Source organism: Daucus carota, chromosome 2 (genome assembly GCF_001625215.2).
Source record: "Daucus carota subsp. sativus chromosome 2, DH1 v3.0, whole genome shotgun sequence".
In the NCBI taxonomy this organism is placed as follows: Eukaryota; Viridiplantae; Streptophyta; class Magnoliopsida; order Apiales; family Apiaceae; genus Daucus; species Daucus carota.
This window is the reverse complement of record NC_030382.2, coordinates 30,067,984-30,087,515: the sequence shown is the minus strand read 5'-3', so window position 1 is coordinate 30,087,515 and position 19,532 is coordinate 30,067,984. Positions and strand designations below refer to the sequence as shown.

The 19,532-nt window shown below is 33.5% G+C and overlaps 2 protein-coding genes across 2 annotated transcripts; one reads left to right on the top strand and one right to left on the bottom strand.

The window, feature by feature from the left end:
- The first annotated feature begins 540 nt into the window (after window positions 1-540).
- LOC108209726 (probably inactive leucine-rich repeat receptor-like protein kinase At3g28040) lies at window positions 541-4,181 on the top strand. Its single transcript, XM_017380790.2, has 2 exons — window positions 541-2,261; window positions 2,532-4,181. Exons 1-2 carry the CDS (start codon window positions 781-783, stop codon window positions 3,991-3,993), a joined length of 2,943 nt encoding a protein of 980 aa, XP_017236279.1. The 5' UTR covers window positions 541-780; the 3' UTR covers window positions 3,994-4,181.
- A 3,064-nt stretch (window positions 4,182-7,245) lies between these two features.
- LOC108205676 (ATP-dependent DNA helicase 2 subunit KU70) lies at window positions 7,246-19,302 on the bottom strand. The gene is made up of 19 exons (XM_017375686.2): window positions 19,132-19,302; window positions 18,971-19,048; window positions 18,777-18,893; window positions 18,447-18,561; window positions 17,648-17,753; window positions 17,404-17,521; window positions 17,247-17,330; window positions 17,090-17,148; window positions 14,014-14,147; window positions 13,872-13,915; window positions 13,251-13,327; window positions 11,984-12,131; window positions 10,356-10,417; window positions 9,928-9,988; window positions 8,746-8,838; window positions 8,546-8,666; window positions 8,112-8,214; window positions 7,810-7,990; window positions 7,246-7,552 (listed from the first exon to the last, which is right to left on the bottom strand). The coding sequence occupies exons 1-19, from the start codon at window positions 19,195-19,197 to the stop codon at window positions 7,439-7,441; spliced, it is 1,881 nt and encodes a 626-aa protein (XP_017231175.1). The 5' UTR covers window positions 19,198-19,302; the 3' UTR covers window positions 7,246-7,438.
- Between the last annotated feature and the right edge of the window lie 230 nt (window positions 19,303-19,532).

Here is a 19,532-nt window from a genome sequence, read left to right as displayed (position 1 = left end):
ATTTCCCTAGGGTTAAAACAACAAAACACTCACGATCTAGCGTTTTCTTCCAAAATTGAAAACGCTATATTATCCGACATTAATAAATGATATTTGAGACCATTTTCTCCAACATTGTTAATTTGAAAATTATCATTGTATTGTGAAATCTGGGACATTTTCTCCTAGTTTGGATATTCAGTAGCTAAATATTTGTTTATTTTGGTATTTGATCGTACGGGGAATGTTATGGGACCCTTGTGGCCAGTAGTACACACCCGTGACTACAATTTGGATCTTGCCCAGCCTAACCTCTAGTAATTATTTTCACAGGAAAACAAAAGCATGTTTACTCGAACTCCATGGCATGTCACAAACATTTCCAACAACAAACCCACGAGATCCTGACATAGTGTGGGTGGTTTAAAAAAGTTTCGGAATATAGATTTAACTTAGCGGATAACAAGTCGACACTTCTCGGGAATGACCAATATTTTTATACTAATAACAAATCTTTGTAATGAAAAATATATCTACAGAATAAGTAAACTAGAAGAGATTAAGAGAAGCTACAAGAAATGCATGTGAAAGAAAAGACAACTAGAGATGACTCGTCAGTAAAGTTGGACTACTTGTTCAGTTGTTCATGATACAATTTCATTACCACTTGTTACAAACCACCAGTTCATTCCTGGCAACAAATGTTCAATAGATTGTGTACTTCACTCCAGGCATATATGCTTGTGGTACACCCTGCTTTTTCAGACACCAACTGAAAGCCAAAGAGAGAAAACTACATTGATGAAGATGATGAAGATGATGGGCTATTTTGAAATAATGTTGGTTCTGGCAACTTTCTTGACTGGTTTAAAAAGCCAGGAAACACTTAGACTACTCAATGATGACATTCTGGGCCTAATTGTGTTCAAAACAGATCTCAGTGACCCGTTTTCGCACCTGGATTCGTGGAACCAGGATGATGCATCACCGTGTTCTTGGAGCTATGTGCAGTGTGATCCGGTTACAGGCCGTGTTTCTGGTTTATTACTTGAGGGATTAGGCTTATCAGGAAAAATTGGTAGAGGACTTCAGAAGTTGCAGCATCTTAAGGTATTGTCGATGTCCATGAATAATATTAGTGGTGCCATTAGTCCTGAATTAGGGCTCATTCCTAGTCTTGAAACACTTGACCTCAGTAAGAATAGCCTTTCGGGTAGTATTGATCCCAGTTCTTTGACAAATTTGGTGAGTTCAGTAAGGTTTCTTGATTTTTCAGAAAATCAACTCTCAGGGCCTTTACCTGATAATCTGTTTGAAAATTGTTCGTCTCTTCGTTCACTTTCATTAGCTGGAAATTCTTTTCAGGGTCCAATTCCTAGCACACTTACTGAATGTAGGTCTTTGAATTACCTTAATCTTTCCAACAACCATTTTTCTGGAAACCTCAATTTTGTTTCAGGATTTTGGACACTTAATAGGCTTCGAGTTCTTGATCTTTCACACAATGCACTAACAGGGCCTGTCCCGAATGGTGTTGCAGCTATACATTACCTAAAAGAGCTCAAGTTGCAAGGGAATCAGTTCTCAGGATCAGTACCAGCTGATATTGGGCTATGTCCGCACTTGATTAAGCTAGATTTGTGTGACAATGTGTTTACAGGAACACTCCCAAACTCACTGCAAAGGCTCAAGTCCTTGAAATATTTGAGCATATGCAAAAATATGCTGGACGGAGATTTTCCTGAATGGATAGGTGAAATGAGCAGCCTTGAATACATAGATTTTTCAAGTAATGGTTTCAAGGGGTTTTTGCCTTCATCAATCGGTGATCTCAAGTCCCTGACTTACTTAAGTCTAGCTGATAATTCAATCAATGGTAGCATACCTGTGAGCTTATTTTCCTTGGGACTAAGCCAAGTGGATTTATCAGGGAACGAATTGAGTGGTTCAATTCCTTCTGCTTCAAGTAAATTGTTTGAGTCTCTTGAAGTGATGGATCTTTCAGCGAACCAGCTGACACAAAATATTCCAGAAGAAATGGGCTTATTCTCAAAGTTGAGATACTTGAACTTGTCATATAACAATCTGGAGTCAAGAATTCCTCCCGAGCTTGGTTACTCTCAAAATCTAACCGTGTTAGATCTGAGTTACAGTGCCTTTTTTGGATCAATCCCTGGTGATATATGTGATTCAGGCAGCCTCGGGATTTTGCAGTTGGATGGGAATTCTTTGACAGGTCCAGTTCCTGAAGCGATTGGAAACTGCTCGTCTCTTTACTTGTTGTAAGTCTTCTGCTACATTCTTGGTTCCAAAATCAGAAACACATTTCACATGTTAGATTATTGACTAGCCAAAACATGTTCAACATATAGTTCTGTAGGTGCAATGAGTGAATCTGAACATAGAAATTATCATAAAAATTCACTAGAAGTGGTCAAGTATCTATAATATAGCTGGATGTTTAGTATTCATCACATAATATGGTGATTTTGTCAAGATTTTTTATGTAGACAATTGTTAACTATATTTAAGTTGTGCTTATTTTTCTACAGGAGCTTGTCTCACAATAATCTGAGTAATTCCATTCCAAGATCAATTTCAAAGCTGAAAAGGCTCAAAATTCTGAAACTAGAGTACAATGAGCTGAGTGGAGAGATACCACAAGAGCTTGGCAAAATGGAAAATCTTCTTGCAGTCAATATATCCTACAACAAGTTAATAGGCAGACTTCCTGTCGGTGGAATATTTCCAAGCTTAAATCCAAGTGCTTTGAATGGAAATTTAGGTATTTGTTCACCATTGTTAAAGGGTCCTTGTAAGATGAATTCCCCCAAGCCTCTAGTGATTGATCCATTTTCATATGGCTATCAAAATGGTGGGGAGAACACGGAGGATGCCTCGAAAAGACCCAAAGAATATCCTCAACACAAGTTTCTCAGTGTGTCCGCTATTATTTCCATATCAGCTGCAGTTCTTATTGCAGCAGGAGTGTTAGTGATAAGCTTGCTTAACATATCTGCTCGGAGGAGGCTTACGTTTATAGAGAATTCTCTGGAAAGCTTTTGCTCGAGCTCAACAAGGTCTGGGACTACATTGTCCTCAGGAAAACTCATTTGGTTTAATTCAAAAACATCACCAGACTGGAATTTAAGTGCTGAAATGTTGCTTAACAAGGCTACTGAAATTGGTGGAGGAGTTTTTGGAACAGTTTACAGGGCTTCATTTGGAGACAATGGAAGAAATGTGGCTGCAATCAAAAAACTTGCAACATCAAACATAATTCAGAGCCAAGAAGATTTTGACCGAGAAGTCCGAATCTTGGGGAAAGCAAGACACCCTAATCTGGTAGAACTGAGAGGGTATTACTGGACACCTGATTTGAAACTGCTGGTAACAAATTATGAACAAAATGGAAGCTTACAGGCTAAACTTCAAGAATCACCTCCACTTTCTTGGTCCAACAGATTCAAAATCATTATGGGTACAGCTAAAGGCCTTGCCCATTTGCACCATTCCTTCCGGCCCCCAATAATTCATTACAACATCAAGCCAAGCAACATTCTACTAGATGAAAATCTGAACCCGAAACTCTCAGATTTCGGGCTAACAAGGCTGTTGAGGAAACTTGAAAACCATGTTGTGAGTAACAGGTTTAAAAGTGCATTAGGCTATGTGGCACCAGAATTAGCTTGTCAGAGCTTAAGGGTCAATGAGAAATGTGACATTTATGGATTTGGAGTACTGATACTTGAGCTAGTGACCGGACGAAGACCGGTTGAGTATGGAGAAGACAATGTGGTAGTACTAAATGATCATGTTAGAATATTGCTGGAGCAGGGGAATGTGTTGGACTGTGTTGATCCAGGCATGAGTGATTATCCAGAGGACGAGGTTTCTCCGGTTCTTAAGTTGGCTCTGGTGTGTACTTCTCATGTGCCATCAGACAGGCCTTCGATGTCGGATGTGGTGCAGATTCTGCAGGTTATCAAGGCCCCAGTGCCATCAAGAATGTAGGCATTTTGCAAAGACCAGAACATTTTTAAAATTTTACAAGTCTTTTTCGTTTTATGGTCATATGATGCTGATTCTTGGCGACCTATGTATTAATGTTGATTTGTAAGATCTCTTTTATATCATGATTCTCACTAGACATCCAACGTAAGTTGTATCATGCATTTACTTTTCTAACAAATGTTATTTTATATCAGTGTCTCAAGATTGTTTTTACACTGTTTGTTGGCTGATATAGGAATCATCCTTGCCAACTAATTCATACAAAGTTTATTAAAATGTGCTCCGTCTGTCTGACCCAATTGTATACATAGCGGAACGCTGCAACTATCATGTTTTTTTCAAATTAATGATAATAATATCTATGTTCCAGATGATGCAAGTAACTTTAAAAAAAAACTTTATTTTAGAAATACAATCTCGCTAATGCATAATCATGATTAACTCTCATAGTAAAATATAATCGGGACAAACTCCCAACTTCCGATAAAATCTGGTTGAAAAACAAATATGATCTTAAAAATATTTAATTATTTTGTTTTCTAATCGTTTGACACGGAAAATTAAAAATTCTTAAAACTAAAAATGAAATCAAAGATATTCTAACCTATTTAAATTTTACTAACCACCCGGAAAGCAGCAACTTAAAATTGACCTTATCACATAAAAACATTATTAAATTAGTGTTCAATAACCCTAATCCCATAAACTCATATTGGAGAAGCGTCACCCTAGTTACAGCACCTCACCTAGGCGAAACCCTAATCCCATAAATTGAGATTAGAGGAACGGCTTCCCGGCTAGACAGGAGCATGCTACTGTTTCGTGTTGTTTTGACTAAAAACAGGGGCGTAACCATATTAATTCAGTTTGAAAAATCAAAAACCAAAACTAAACTATATATAATTGGTGAGTTTCGGTTTTGATTTTAAATGATGCGATTTCAATTTTAAAATCAAATATATATAAAACCTTTTTAATATATTTGTTAAAATTAACAAATACAATATAAATATACAAAGAGTGATATTATTTAACATAATTTAGATATATAGATTAAAGTATACATGAGCGGTGGCAATGTATCTCCCAAGTATGTCAAATAAATCAATATACTTATATAAAGGAGAAGCGAGGGGCGTGTAGGTGGCGCCTCTCATATCGCTCTGTTCTATTTTTCTAATTTTCTGGAATTTTCGGATGAAAAATATCAAAAATTAGAACTACCTTTTATAGTTTCGGGTATATTAGAAGCAAGTTTCAGAGTATGATTTTGTATCAGATTATTTATGGAATATAATAGCTTAAAAGTTTTAATATGATTTTGTTTCAGATTATTTAATTATGGGAAAGAGTAGCACACAAGTCTTTCTGATTTTGTATCAGATTATATATGGAATATAATAGCTTGAAAGTTTTAATTTTAATTTATATAAAGGAGAAGCGAGTTTTAATTTTAATTTATATAAAGGAGAAGCGAGGGGCGTGTAGGTGGCGCCTCTCACATCGCTCTATTCTATTTTTCTAAATTTTCTGAAATTTTTGGATGAAAAATATCAAAAATTAGAACTACCTTTTTTGGTTTCGGGTATATTATAAGCAAGTTTCAAAATATGATTTTGTATCACATTATTTATGGAATATAGTAGCTTAAAAGTTTTAATATGATATTGTTTCAGATTATTTAATTATGAAAAAGAGTAGCACACAAGTTATTATTTAATTATGGGAAAGAGTAGCACACAAGTCTCTTTGCACCTATAAATACCTTTATAGATTGTAGGGTTTTGGATCTTCTAAACACAACCTCCTCTCCCTCGATATCACAACCCTACCTCTCTCTAATGAAAGTTCTCTTACTCGATTTTTAACTCGGTGGTGCCTTTCTTCTGCAACGATAAATGAAGGCTGTTTACACAGTATTAAAAAAATAAAGGGTGTTGAAATCAAAAGTAGTTATAGACCGCTATGTGGGAGTCGACATATCCAAACACGGGAGAAGAATACAGTCTTGACATGATATTGATGGATGATATCAATAAATTAACTATTAGTGATGTATGTTTGTTGGTTATTCTTTTATAATATTTGTTTTGTTCATCGGACATGTTTGTTGTTGTTAAATTTTATATGATTCATTTTGTATATAGGAAAAAATTATTCATGCATTATCTGTTTGTTTTTATTCTACAAATATTAATATTAAATCATTAATATAATTTTTATAACCCGCCGCAACGCGCGGTTTTTCAAACTAGTTATATATATACTGAAGTAGCATGTGCAGCATGGGCCTCATTCTGTTAAACCATATAAATAAATTAAAATGGTGACAAAGAAAAGTAGAAAAAAAAAAAAAGAAGAAGAAGAAAACACCACATACTGTATTGAACAATTATAAGATAATTTATAAAACTGAATTATAATATTAATGCATATAATTTAAAAAATAAATATAATTAATTTTATTCTTTGCAGTTTAGTTTGTATAATTAATTTAAAACCAAACCGCAATCATATTAGTGGTTCAATTTTTATTCAATTTGGTTATTAATTGGTTCAAATTTTAATGATTATGATTTCAGTTTCGATTTTGAGTTTTGATTCGATTTTGCTCATCCCTAACCTCAGCTATCTACATGCTATAACACCAGCTACCATGTTAAAAGTGTAAACTCTGACAGATGAACAATCTTCGCGAGCTTTCTATATCCCAATAACACCAATAGAATCATTCTCTACAGATCCAATATCGAATAAATCCAAATATAATTAAACAAAAACATAACAAGACAAAATACCACTTCAAAAGGAATGACACATGAACACCCAAAAAAATAAATTTTAGTGGCATTTCCACCAGAAAAAAAAACAGTGTTAGCCTCTCAACTAGCTTGAAAAAAGACGAAAACAAAGGATGGATTGGGCGGCTCTTCGAACCTTTTTTTCTTTATGTAACATAACTTTACGTGATTTACTATTACACTACTCTCTCTATCCCACCAGATTCTTTACGTTACTTTTTAGCACGCATTTTAAGGCTCTTATAAAGTATACTTACATTATATATTTAATATAAAAAAAATCCTGAAAAAAAGTTTGACGTTTAAACTTTTATTTAAAAAAAGAAAAATCGAAAAAACATTATTGAGCTATACTTTATAAGAGCCTCAAAATGCGTGCAAACAGTGAATATAAACATCCAACCGGGACGGAGGGAGTAATAAATTCAAGAAGATTTTGAGTAGACGGCAATAAAGACGCCCTGCTAAAACCATACACTACTTTTCAAAGCCAAAGTACTTCAAATTTACATACCCCTCAGACGAAAGTTGGTTAGACAACAAAACGGGAAATGAGATTAATATTGTGCAACACAAAATGAGAAGAGAGATTGATTTCCCTGAATATGAGCTTAAACTAGATGAAGCTAATGTGCTATATATACTCATTTGCCCAGGTGTGATAGAATCCTATTGATCAGTAATTCCTTTTTCCCAGCCACAGGAAGGCTATGGGCCGTTAGATACAACTTCAGTTCTGGCACAGTTAAATCCTTCAACTGAAACAAAACAAAACAAAACAAAAATTGTTAACTACTAGTGCGTAAATTGTTTATGGTGAATTTATGAAATAAGTCAACTCATAATTCTATAATATTCCAGGATCTTAATGAAAGTAAATACTGTTACACAAACAAAATGAAACATATTTAAGTAAAAGATGCACACTTTTACAAATACCTCCTTACTATAGAGGGCCTTACTATAACTCATTCAGCTCAAGTAGCGAGCAAATTTAAAAACGGTCCCGACTAACCTTTCCATTGTCTGCTAATTCGGACCAATCATAGTTAGTAGACTCCTTGGCAGCATCTTCAGCTTTCCTTTTCTTGGCAAGTGCATTTCCCTTTCCCCCAACAGCTAAGTCAACCTCTTCCTCGTAGTTCTCTCCATATATAGAAAGTTTAAATTCTTCCAATGCTTTAACAACTCCGGGTCTGTAATCCGCATACAGATATATGCACAAATGAGAAACTGTTGACAAAGCAATGGAACGGAGAAGGAAATGAAAGCACAACAAATACACAGCAAAAGAATATAGTCTCAGCACCACAGTACCTAGCCATGCCTTCGGCATCTGGAAGAGTTTCATCTGCTATCTCAGGCACCTCATCTTCATCAAGTGCCATAGCTTGGACCATTGCGTAGTGTCTCTGTAAGGCTATAATAAAAATTTGGTGGTCAATAAGATCTAAAGAGAAGCAGCCTTCAGAAACATACATTAAGTTCCACCTTTCTAAGTATTTGTTGTATTATGCATCACATATATATAGGCAAATATATATATATATATTATGTATATATATATATAGAGAGAGAGAGAGGCTACTAACTATTCCGTTTTTAAGTAGTACCTGAATTGTTTTATACAGAATCCAACAAAGTGGCAGTAAAATAATATTTCTAAACTAGTAATTTAGAATTTAGATATTAAAAATGAATATTCTCAACACTTGTACAAGTTTTGGTGCAGTATTTTGCAGATGTGTTACCAGGATTAGCGAACTGGCATACTGAGAACTCTTTCAGGTCTATGCGTCTCATTAAAGCAGTGGCTTTTTTAACATGGTCATCAGTTGCTCGAGGAGCTGTGCCACCTGTATATGTATGAACCTAAAGGATTGCAAAAGAAATTATGTTAGGACTTAGTATTAACCTTCAAAAAGCTAAAAGCTACTATTTACTATCCTACCTCCTCAGTATGTCGTATGTCATCAGAATAAGGAAGGTATATCATGTGCATTCCTGGAGGCTCAACCTGACCACCACCAGTAAGTATCTCATCCTGCATTCCCATCATATTCACTCAGAAAATTCAAAATAAAGAACCTTAAGATTCTTTGCACCAGGCAAGTGATCAATGCACATTGCCTTCTAGGTATCCTGCAATATTTAAATCAGAACTGTGTGTGTGCACTTATATTATGTTTTCGAATTTAAAACATTCAAAGTCAAATCACTACAACTTACAAGAGTATTAGTATTAGTTCCTTCAATATATGCTTCGGACTTATATTCAAGAAAGAATATTTACTAATGAATCAAACACAAGCAAGGGTTTGCATATGAACATAGCCATTTTCTCTTTACCCTAAGTGTTGTTCAAGATGATGAGGAGTTTATCTTTCTCAAATAAAATTCATAATGGGCCAATCTTAAGTAGACCCGGCAATTTTTCATACGACACGAAAATTTAGTGTTTGTGTTTGCATTTTGAATACACGACACGAAAAATACACAAACACGAAATACACAACTGGGATGTAGTGTCAGTTTTGTGTTTACCCTTTGGGTACACAACACGACACGAGGTACACGAAATAAATATAATTTTATAATTAAATATTAATATTTAATTATAAATATGTATATTTATAATAAATATATGTATAACAAAAATAATTATGAGTTTTATGACAAGAATCCTATTCTATATACAAAACCTGCTTATATTCGATTTATAACATAAAAGTATAAATTATATTTTATATTTAAATGTTATACACTAGTATCTTTATTATTATATAGTCTTAATCATTTATCGAACAACAAGATCTAAAGGATCTTATTTTTTCTGCTGTACTAGACCAAACAACCAGATTATCCTCCTTGTGTTTATTATTATACAAGGATATAATTACCTTAAAATAATTAATTTGAAATATATTGATCAATTTCACCGTACCCATGTCCAAAATTCAGTCTAAAACTTTTTAAAAGGGCCAAATCTGACACTCAAATATGTGCAGGATCCAACACTTCACTAGTCCAACTAACATAGATCCTAGCAAATATAGTACAAACTCATAAAATAGACAAATTAAAAGGTAAAGTAGGCATTGAATATGATATAAAGGGGGTAACATTAACTTACTTGTGCAATGAGGGCAACCAACTGAGGATGGGTAGAACTTCCATAAAATGCAACTGCATAACTGAACGGTAAAATGCTAGCAGAAATTAACATCTATTGGATAACATAGAACTTATTCTTGTAATCTTATTTAAATTCTAAGCATGTTTTATAGTTAATTTGTGGGAATAAATACACTAATGGAAAATATATGTTTTCTTCATGAACAAATTTTTTACCCTTTCAACTTTAGTAGAGTAACAGAGATGAAGTTAAAATTTCATATCCAAAAGATTGATCCAACTTCATAAAAACGTAAAGGAATCTCAGGGAGTTACAAGTAAAACAAAATGTTATTAATGTGTAAAACGGAAAGGGATTTTTAAAATAGGTCAGAGAATACACAGAATAATACTTAACATGCTGTATGCAGACATGTTAATACTAACCGCTTGAGCTTAAGCATAGACTTGTGGAGAGCAATAAAGACACATGTACTTCCAGCCACTTCCTGCGCAAATTTTATAGGCAAACTGGGATAAGCACAGTTTGCATAACAATGTAAATGAACATAAATGATTCCAGTTTGAAGCCAGAAGCATGTAAGCAGATAAGTACAATCCTATTACATTAGATGAAGTCAGAAGCACTTGTCTCTTATTTATCAATAATACACACATATATAGGTTTCGAATTTAATTAAAACTTCGGTCAGTATTAGAATTTAGAACCAATATCAGGGTTAGATACCTGTATAATCACCAGGTAATTATGTTTATTTAGTCAACAGCTCATAGTTATTCATTCTGCAGCAGATCAATATCTGTTTTGATAAGCTACAGAACACAATTATTTCTGTGATTTACAATTTATATTGCTATTCGGCAAAACACCATTCATTTTTTGGTAAATTACTACATGTTTTTGAAAAGAGTCATGACTCCGCCTAACATTATTTTGTATTTCAACAAAAACAATAGAAATAATTAATTTATGCAAAAAAAAAAAAAAACTAAATAGCAAATTAGGATATATGCATAGTTAAGGTTTCAGCAAAACGCATACTCCCTCTGTCCCCCTAGGTTGTTTACCTTGGGGGCAGACGTTTGGCACAAATTTTAAGGCTCCTATAAAAGGTAGTTACACAAATTATTTTAAACTTATTTTTCTTCTGATTAAAAATTTAATGTTTAAAATATTGATATAAAAGAGAAAATTTCAAAAATAAGTTATGAAACTATATTTTATATGCACCTTAAAATGCATGCCAAGCAATGCAAAAAAATTGTAAGCAAATGAGGGACGAAGGGAGTAATTAGTTTCAAGGTTCGTTCTAAGAGGAAATCTGTCCTTATAAACACACTTATGTTAAAGATATATGCATAGGTAATTATCATATGGACAGTTGATATATCTCGAAGCAAGCCAGGCCAAATTTTAGTAGGCTTTTCCAAATGTTTTAAGCAGCTAAATTCAATGGCAATTGGGGTTGCATCTCGAAATTCAAAACGTAAAACTTCAATTACAGATACGGGATCTATTGCTGAGTATAGCTTAAGTTCAATTGGATTTTAATTCAAATTAATCAGAAACCGCAAAGAAAAGAAGGCCATTTCGGTGAGTTTAAAATAATGACTTATGGCTTATAGTGCTTAATGTGATAAGTGCGCAATTTAAATTGTTTGTTTGGGTAAATTTGTATTATAGGTGACATATGAGTTATCGAAAATGTAATAATAAAAATAACTATAATAGATTATATATTTGAGTGATGAACTTGACCTTTTTTTGTAAAAAATAAAAAAATAATAATATAAGTTGTTCAAAAAAGTAAATTCTACCAACTTATGACTATAAGGCAATTTCTGACTTATTTTTAACTTTAAGTCGGACATTTTTGAGCTTAAAGTCGAAAATGACTTAAAGTCCGGGGCTTTAAGCCCTGCCAAACGAGCTCATGTGCTAGCACACCAACAAACGAATATAAACAACCTTGCAACAAATAACCAACCATGGATGATATAAATTGAGATTATTATAAGTAAACAAGCACATAAAGTCTGAGAAATAGTAAAACCTCATCACTAGGAAAAAGAAACGTTGATGGCCTCAGATTGTGATAATCCTTTAAGCAACTCAAAGGCTTGAAACCTAATAGACGAAGATGACCAGTAGAGATACGCTTGATTTCTGAAAGCTCGTGTGAAGAAAATTTAATATCCTCACTGGCACGTGAATTAAGAGACCAAAATTATCGCTTGAATTTTATATGTAATAAAGCGTTCCAATCATAATGTAACTCAAAATATTGGAAACAAGATGATATCCTGTGATGAACACGGCATTTGCATAACCAATGGTTTACACTTCATTCTCCCTGTGATTAAAGATATTCTTCGTTCCCAATCCACTTGGATTAGACTCTCATCAGCTACTCATTAATTATGTTAGATTCATCTCTAAATGCAATAAACTTAGAAAACACTAGCATAAAGGAGCATGTTGCATGTTTTCTCTAATGAGATATCTACCATTTTAATTTTTAAGCCACATGCAAATAAGCAAACTGATATCCTCATTCTATTCGGAGATTGATTCAAAAACGATAACGAGATTGCAGAGGAACACACAAAACATGAAAACATTTAACACAATACAATAAGTGAAATATGGTTTTACAAGTTAATAGAATTTTCTTAGTATCATCCAACATAGTTTCAGCCATATGGACCTCTATTGTCATGTGGACTGAAATATTTACGTATATCATTATAAACAAAGAAATCTAAATTTTAAACAATCAAAAACATCATAACTCTAAAACTTTAATAATAAGCAATACCATTTCCAATCAGGATCCTCAGTAGCCAATACCAGTCAGTAAGATATACCCAAATGAATGTAGAACCTTTAAACTTGTACAGTAGTGTAACGATATAAATAATTAAGAAAATGCCACCCCCATTGTCCCATATTAACTGATGTTTGACTTTTTGACACGTAGATTAAGATGCCAAAACATAATAGTTATGCTCAACAAAAAATTTCAATTCTTATACCAAATTGGAAGTATAGATTCTAAACTTTTATCTGATATAATTTTTACAAAAAATAATTATGTTTAGATGTAACCTTTTGAACACCTTGAATTATGTGTAAAAAGTCAGAAGCAGTTCAGAGGGAGTAATATGTATGATGTATCTATTCCAAACAGTTGCATTAAATTCTATTTTCATAGCTTGCCGAAATATCTAATACTGTAGTCAAAAAAGAAGAAAAAACTTTGATGGCAAATGGCATGGGTATGATGAACAAAATTGATACAAAACAACATAAGCACTCACTTCTTGTAAGATTGACTTTGCTTTGGAGGCTCTTGCAATAACGTTCCAGTATCCGTACAAACAAATGACCTTTCAGTCTGCAATATAGCACAAGATTCATTAGAATCTAAAATGTAATGATAAGATCTTCCAGTGATAACTCAAATAATGTGCTGAATGACATTGTACACGTCCCCACGAACCAAGTCATTCTGGTATATTTATATATAAGTAGCTTTATGTCTAATGATTCATTTAATTTACAATAATGTGGATTATCACATGCTTAATCATGTTTCCCATTCTGAGTGTGCATATAAATTTCAACAGGTTAAAACTTCCTACTGAATAACACTTCATCTAAACATTTCCATCAAACTAAAGTTTGAGAACTGATCGCAGGTGTTTCCACCATTTACACATGCTAAAATATTATCTACGACTTCCCTCTATGTAGGAGTTTATGCTTCAGACTACTTTGTAGATTGACTATTACATCTCATATGGCAGGTTATGGTAAACTATAACAAGCTCAAAGTGGAACTCCAAAAAAATAACATAAGATAAGACGGTATACAGAGATGATTTTCCTAGTGAGACTAACATCATATAAAAATAAACAAAAAACTGATTTTTGAATACCTTCAAGGGAAGATTAGTGACAGAATCAAGCCAGGTAATTTGCCCTGTAAAAAAATATAGATGATGTAATGCAAGCTTTTGGCTCAACAATGATAATAATAAGTATGACATGAAAAAATTGTAAAGTAAAAGCAACAAGAACCTGGAACAGTTGGACGGATCAGAGCATATGTATTGAGTTCAATGGATAAGGCATTGGCAATTGTAAATGTGATTCTCCGGACTTTACGTTTCTTAAATATGCGCTTCCTCAGTTGATTTTTCAGATCATTAAACCTAGCAGTAAGAGACGAGTTACTTCGCTAAATGCATAGCTACTGAATCTTAACTACTACACTGAAACTTTTGCAGAACGAGCATAGAGTTCTGGAAAGCCACTAATCATCAATTGACAGATATTCTTAAACATATGCTGAACTAATGTGAAAAAACTCAGGGAATGAAAGATAATGGATAATAATTAAGAAACAAACTATAAGCCTTGGCATGTAGACTGTTAGAAAAGCACAGAAAGGGGGGAGGGGGAGTACCAACTGCAGGAAACAACAAAGATAACTCTCAAATATTAATAGGCATGTCCTTCTATATTATGTTGGGACCGAGATGACTAGCTTTCACTTTCAAAACAATACCTTATCTGAAGAGAAAACTACTGAAGAGAATATCTTGGTACGAAATCATAATTAAATAATACAAATATATACAACCCCATTCAATTCCCAATAAGCAACTCAGATAATGAAATTACAGCCACCATGTGCACACTGACATGTTTGATGATATTAAGTATTAACATCATTAAAAGAATCCAGAGTGGTGGGTTTATCCTTTATTGTCCCAGGACACCAGGTTCGACTCTCTCTCCCTCCAATATTGTCAAAAAAAAAAAAAAAAAACATTACTCCCTATTATACTTGTATTATACACCACAAAATTTCTGGTTACAAAGGTGGTAGCATTATGTATAAATATGGTGTTAGAAACTTGTAATGCGCAAATAGCTGAAAACTAGCCTCAGATAATTGATAAAGTAACAGAAAATATGCAAATATTGAAATGAAACAGATTACCATTTCCATCTACAAAGACTTTCACAAGCAGATTTAGTTCAAAATTTCAAGTTAGTAACTTTTACTCTCTCATTTTACAACTCATATAGAACCTCTGAGATCAATAATATTTACCACTTTAAATTTGTTAAAATGCTTTAAAAGAGAATAACTTACTGAAACATTTGACATCATAAACACTAGTACAGGTCATTAACCAAAAAAATGAATATATTGTTTCACAGTATATGTAAACATATATAAATACTAGCATAATACAAAAGTATGAGGATAGAGGAAATGAGTGTATGCTTCTTTCCATAAAATGCAGAACCATGTCATATTATTAATGGGTAGTCATTTATGTCGGATATCGAGGGACTCGGGGACTTTTTATATATAGAAATCAGGGACTGGGCATAACCTATGTTACTCGGACTCTTCATTTTACGTCGAAGTACCCATTTCGGATACTCAACACTTAAACTTGGACACTTGGAATAGTACACTTATTTTAGGCCAAAAACTTGTAAATTCAAAATATTATCGAGTCCGACACATGGACACGTATCCATGTCGGACACTTCAAGCCAAGTCCAAGTAACATATGGTTAAACTAGGATATATATACATCTAGTCAATGAAGATAGGGGCATCTTTATAATGACGAATTGGCTGGCGGTTGTGGCATGCATTCAGTAGTACATATATCCTACAATCATATTTATAGCCAGAAAGTTAAAGTTGCTAAATAGGTCACCAACTTCTTCAAATAATTAACTGCTAGTCTGCTAGATACATGGTGAAAATCACATGGCACTTGGGTATATTTAACTATGAGCCTGTTTGCCTGGCCTTAAAGTCCGGGATTTAAGCCATTTTTGACTTTAAGCTGAAATATGTCTATTTGTGTCATAAGACAGAAGTCGACTTAAATTTAAAAATAAGCCAGAAACTGACTTAAAGGGCAGAAGTTAGTTTGAGGTGCTTTTTTCAGTGAATTAATTTTTTAAACTTGTTTTTTTTGATAAAAAAAAACTGAAGACATAAGTTACCATAAATAACTTTTATTTTGTTATTCTATTTTTAATAACTCATAAGTCATTAACAAGTCAAAATTACCCAAACACACATTTTAAGCTCCCAGCTTATCACATTAAGTCACGTTAAGTCATACGTCATAAGCTGAGCCAAACAGGCTCTATATGTTGTCTTCTCCATGTACCTTTCCTCATTGACTCCGACTACATGCACCATGTCCTGTGAGCTAACTAATTTGCTTGTTGAACAAAGATGTTTCAACAGCCTAATATGTTGATCATTTAACCTCAGTTAACAATAAAAGATCTACATGTTGTTCAAGTAAATCACACAAATCTGGGTTGATTCCCATACTCTAGCAGGACATAATTGCACTCAAATAGAGGCTCATATAGTAAGAAACTAAGAGAATGTTCCATCCTCGCAATAACTGCAATTACTTGGTTCATAATATACTCACCTAGATAGGGACATATACAAAAAATTCAACTTCTCTTTTAAATATGTTTTTATTTTGGCAAACACGCATCTGTTATTACATTTCAAAGTTCAAGTATTGAGATAAAACTCATCAACTAGTCACCATATAAGTTGGTAAGTGATGGAAAGCTCTTGAATTTAGTAAAGATATTATAGATATGATTAATTGTACATTCCAACTATCAAGAGTAGTGTAAATGCAGTATTTATATGCACAATCTTTTATTTGGAGTAAAGGGACATTGGTGATATTATGGTTAATTTTTGAATTCACAAATGGTTTACTTTTTCCATCCCTGATTTGTGGCAGACAGAAGAATTCAAGTCCTACAAGGTTTTATTACACAATAGGAAAATTACCAAGCTTGGCAAAACAAATTTATTATCCAAATTCTTCGAGCAGGTGGTGCATAATATATTTGTTATATTTGTTCACAAGAGTAACATCAAGCTTGATTCTTTTATCTAATGCCCAGTACTAGTTTTTTCATCACTTTTTAGTTTGAGGGTAACTATTTAATGAAAACTTCTCACTAGGTGCGCTATCGCCCAAGGAAAGAGATGAAGGGAGTCCAATAATACAAATATTACTATTCTCGCTATACAAAATATGTTAAAAAATAAGCTGGGCCCAATGCTGAATCATACCTCATCAATGCTGAGGGCATAAACTGATTTAGATCATCGTCCTCTAGTCCAAGTAATTCCTGTTTAAGTTAGATTGACAGAATTGTGAGTAAAAGTTGCTCATACAAAAGTCCCATGTACAGACTACAAGAAGCACACTTGAGGAGTCCCAACTTACAGCATAGAAGTGAGAAGCATTGAACTCTTCATTTGGCCTATTTAAGGGGAGAAGTTCAATTGAGATGCCAAGTTCTTGAGCATCCTGAAAAGTATAAAACAATGGGGTGATCCACATACTAAGGGCTCTTAAAGGAAGGCATAAAAACAGTAGTTACTTTGGCTCGCTGCAACGTAGTTCTTATCATATCCTTCTTTGTTATTCCGTTGATACTTCCAAATGGATCATCTTCATTTGTAAACAAGAGTATTCGTTTATCAGCTGTTTTAGTAGACCTGATATATTATTTCAATCAACAGTGTTAGTGTATATGGCAAATGTTTAACAATCGATTTCAAGCAAACAAAGTGCATACTTATTAAGGTATATCAAGAAAATGAAATAAAGAAACTGCAAACTACCCTTTGCGCAGAAGTGCCTGAGCAACCCAAAGAGCATTGTAAAGAGAATTATTCCTAGACCCGGCTAATATACCATACTGACTCCCAATTAGTTTGCTAAACGATTCTGCATGTATAAAAATCTGTTAGGTGAAATTTCCATTCCACAAGTATATATCATCAAGAAAGAACCATGAGCACTAGGAGAAGCCTTCACATCAAACTTTCATCTAGAAAATTATTGAGATAACAAATACAGAACCCCCAAGGAGTATCCTAGTGGTGTGAAGTGGATAATAGAGTGTTGGAAATCTGACCAGTGCGCAAGCACTAGATTTAAGTGGTGTTAGGTCTAGTAGGGTAGTCCATACAATGACTTGAATATACAATGAAAACCAGAAGAAATGAGCAAAAATTAATAAACAAGCCAAGAAGATCCCTAATCTACAAAATTCTTTATAAATTGTGTTTAACCTGAATTTAATTGTTACTTTTTGTTAAGGTATCAACCTACCGTTCTTGTTTATCAATGTATCATGACGTGTTCAAAAATAGGACAGCCCTGATTTTCAAATTTTCCGAGTCCGACACCTAGATATGTGTCGTGCCCAACACTTCTTATTGAGTCAGAGTAATATAGAAGAAGACAAATACAGTAGATGACATGCTAAAAGAAGTTGAAAGGAGAATATTGATGAATTTTATATACTTCCATTATATACAAGTATGTTAACGGCTTAGGATTTGCAAAACAGATAATGCTATGCAAATATCACCACTAGTAATAAGAAACAAGATTAAGATGACAGTAAACCATCACCTTCTATGTAATCAAATTCTTTAATAAGCCTCGCTGTTGGTCTGTCCAAGTACTCACGATCAGCCACATTAAATACATATACTCCGTTTAGATCTTGGATATTCTTCTTCTCTCTCTGCAGAGTAACCGAAATGAATCACAACATAAATAGTTCAATAAACCCTAAACAATCCTTAGAGATGTAGACTAGTGGATACACTCGATCATTGAGGTCGAGAGTTTGCTTAAGTAAATAAATAGTAACATGCCTGAGCAAAAAACACAGACATACTTCAAAGCCGAACTCGCAATAAGATGGCAAAATTAAGCAAATGTAAATGTATTTCTTACAGTATTGAAGAAGCATATGGCCAACTCATCGTAAGAGCTGTTAATAATTTGAGTCTTTAGACACTGCGCAATACAACTTACAGCGACATGAAAATGGGATTCATCATCCCCATTATCCTGCGAAACTAATGAATTTAAGTCCAGAGTAACAACAAAATCATCATCATTCACAAGTAACGCAAAATCAAACACACCGATTGACAAGTAGTGCTGAACATTTTGGGGGAAGCATCGACCAGATAAACAACCAGTTCTTTAGTTGCTTCTTTTCCCTAAAATCCATAAATTAGTTTCATAATTACTAACAAATTACTAGCATTACAATTACAATAAATAAACAGAAACAGGCCAAAACCTGGTACGAAGCACTTTCAAGCTCATCTTCATCGTCTGCAAACACCTCATCTGGGTCTAATTCCATCTCTCGCCCTTTCTCGTCAATACTCTTCTTCTCTCTGTGTGTGTCTTTATATACTGTACTGTAATGCTATTTGTATTCTCAAGCTTCTTCGACACGATTCAAACTGATTTAACAAAACTGTTCTATTTTTCAGTTATAAAAACAAAATATATAAAATAGTAGCAATTTATTTATTTTTTTCCGAGAGATAAAATAATTTATTTAAAATATATAAAAATGTTAGCTTCCTAGGAAGAAAACAAAAAAAACCAATATATTACTATTTTTTGAAATTTTGTAGCTAGAAAAGCACTAATAATTGTGAAATAATATAAGAAAAAAACAATATTAGTTTT

Bases quoted from the DNA above. Each gene is read 5' to 3' on its own strand.
- LOC108209726 (XM_017380790.2), top strand. From the start codon at position 781: ATGAAGATGATGAAGATGATGGGCTATTTTGAAATAATGTTGGTTCTG. The intron at 2,262-2,531 runs GTAAGTCTTCTG...ATTTTTCTACAG, and splicing joins TGCTCGTCTCTTTACTTGTT to GAGCTTGTCTCACAATAATC.
- LOC108205676 (XM_017375686.2), bottom strand. From the start codon at position 19,197: ATGGAATTAGACCCAGATGAGGTGTTTGCAGACGATGAAGATGAGCTT. The intron at 17,754-18,446 runs GTGATGGTTTAC...TTATACATGCAG, and splicing joins AGAATTTGATTACATAGAAG to AATCGTTTAGCAAACTAATT. The intron at 13,916-14,013 runs GTTCTTGTTGCT...ATTTTTTTACAG, and splicing joins GATCCGTCCAACTGTTCCAG to GGCAAATTACCTGGCTTGAT.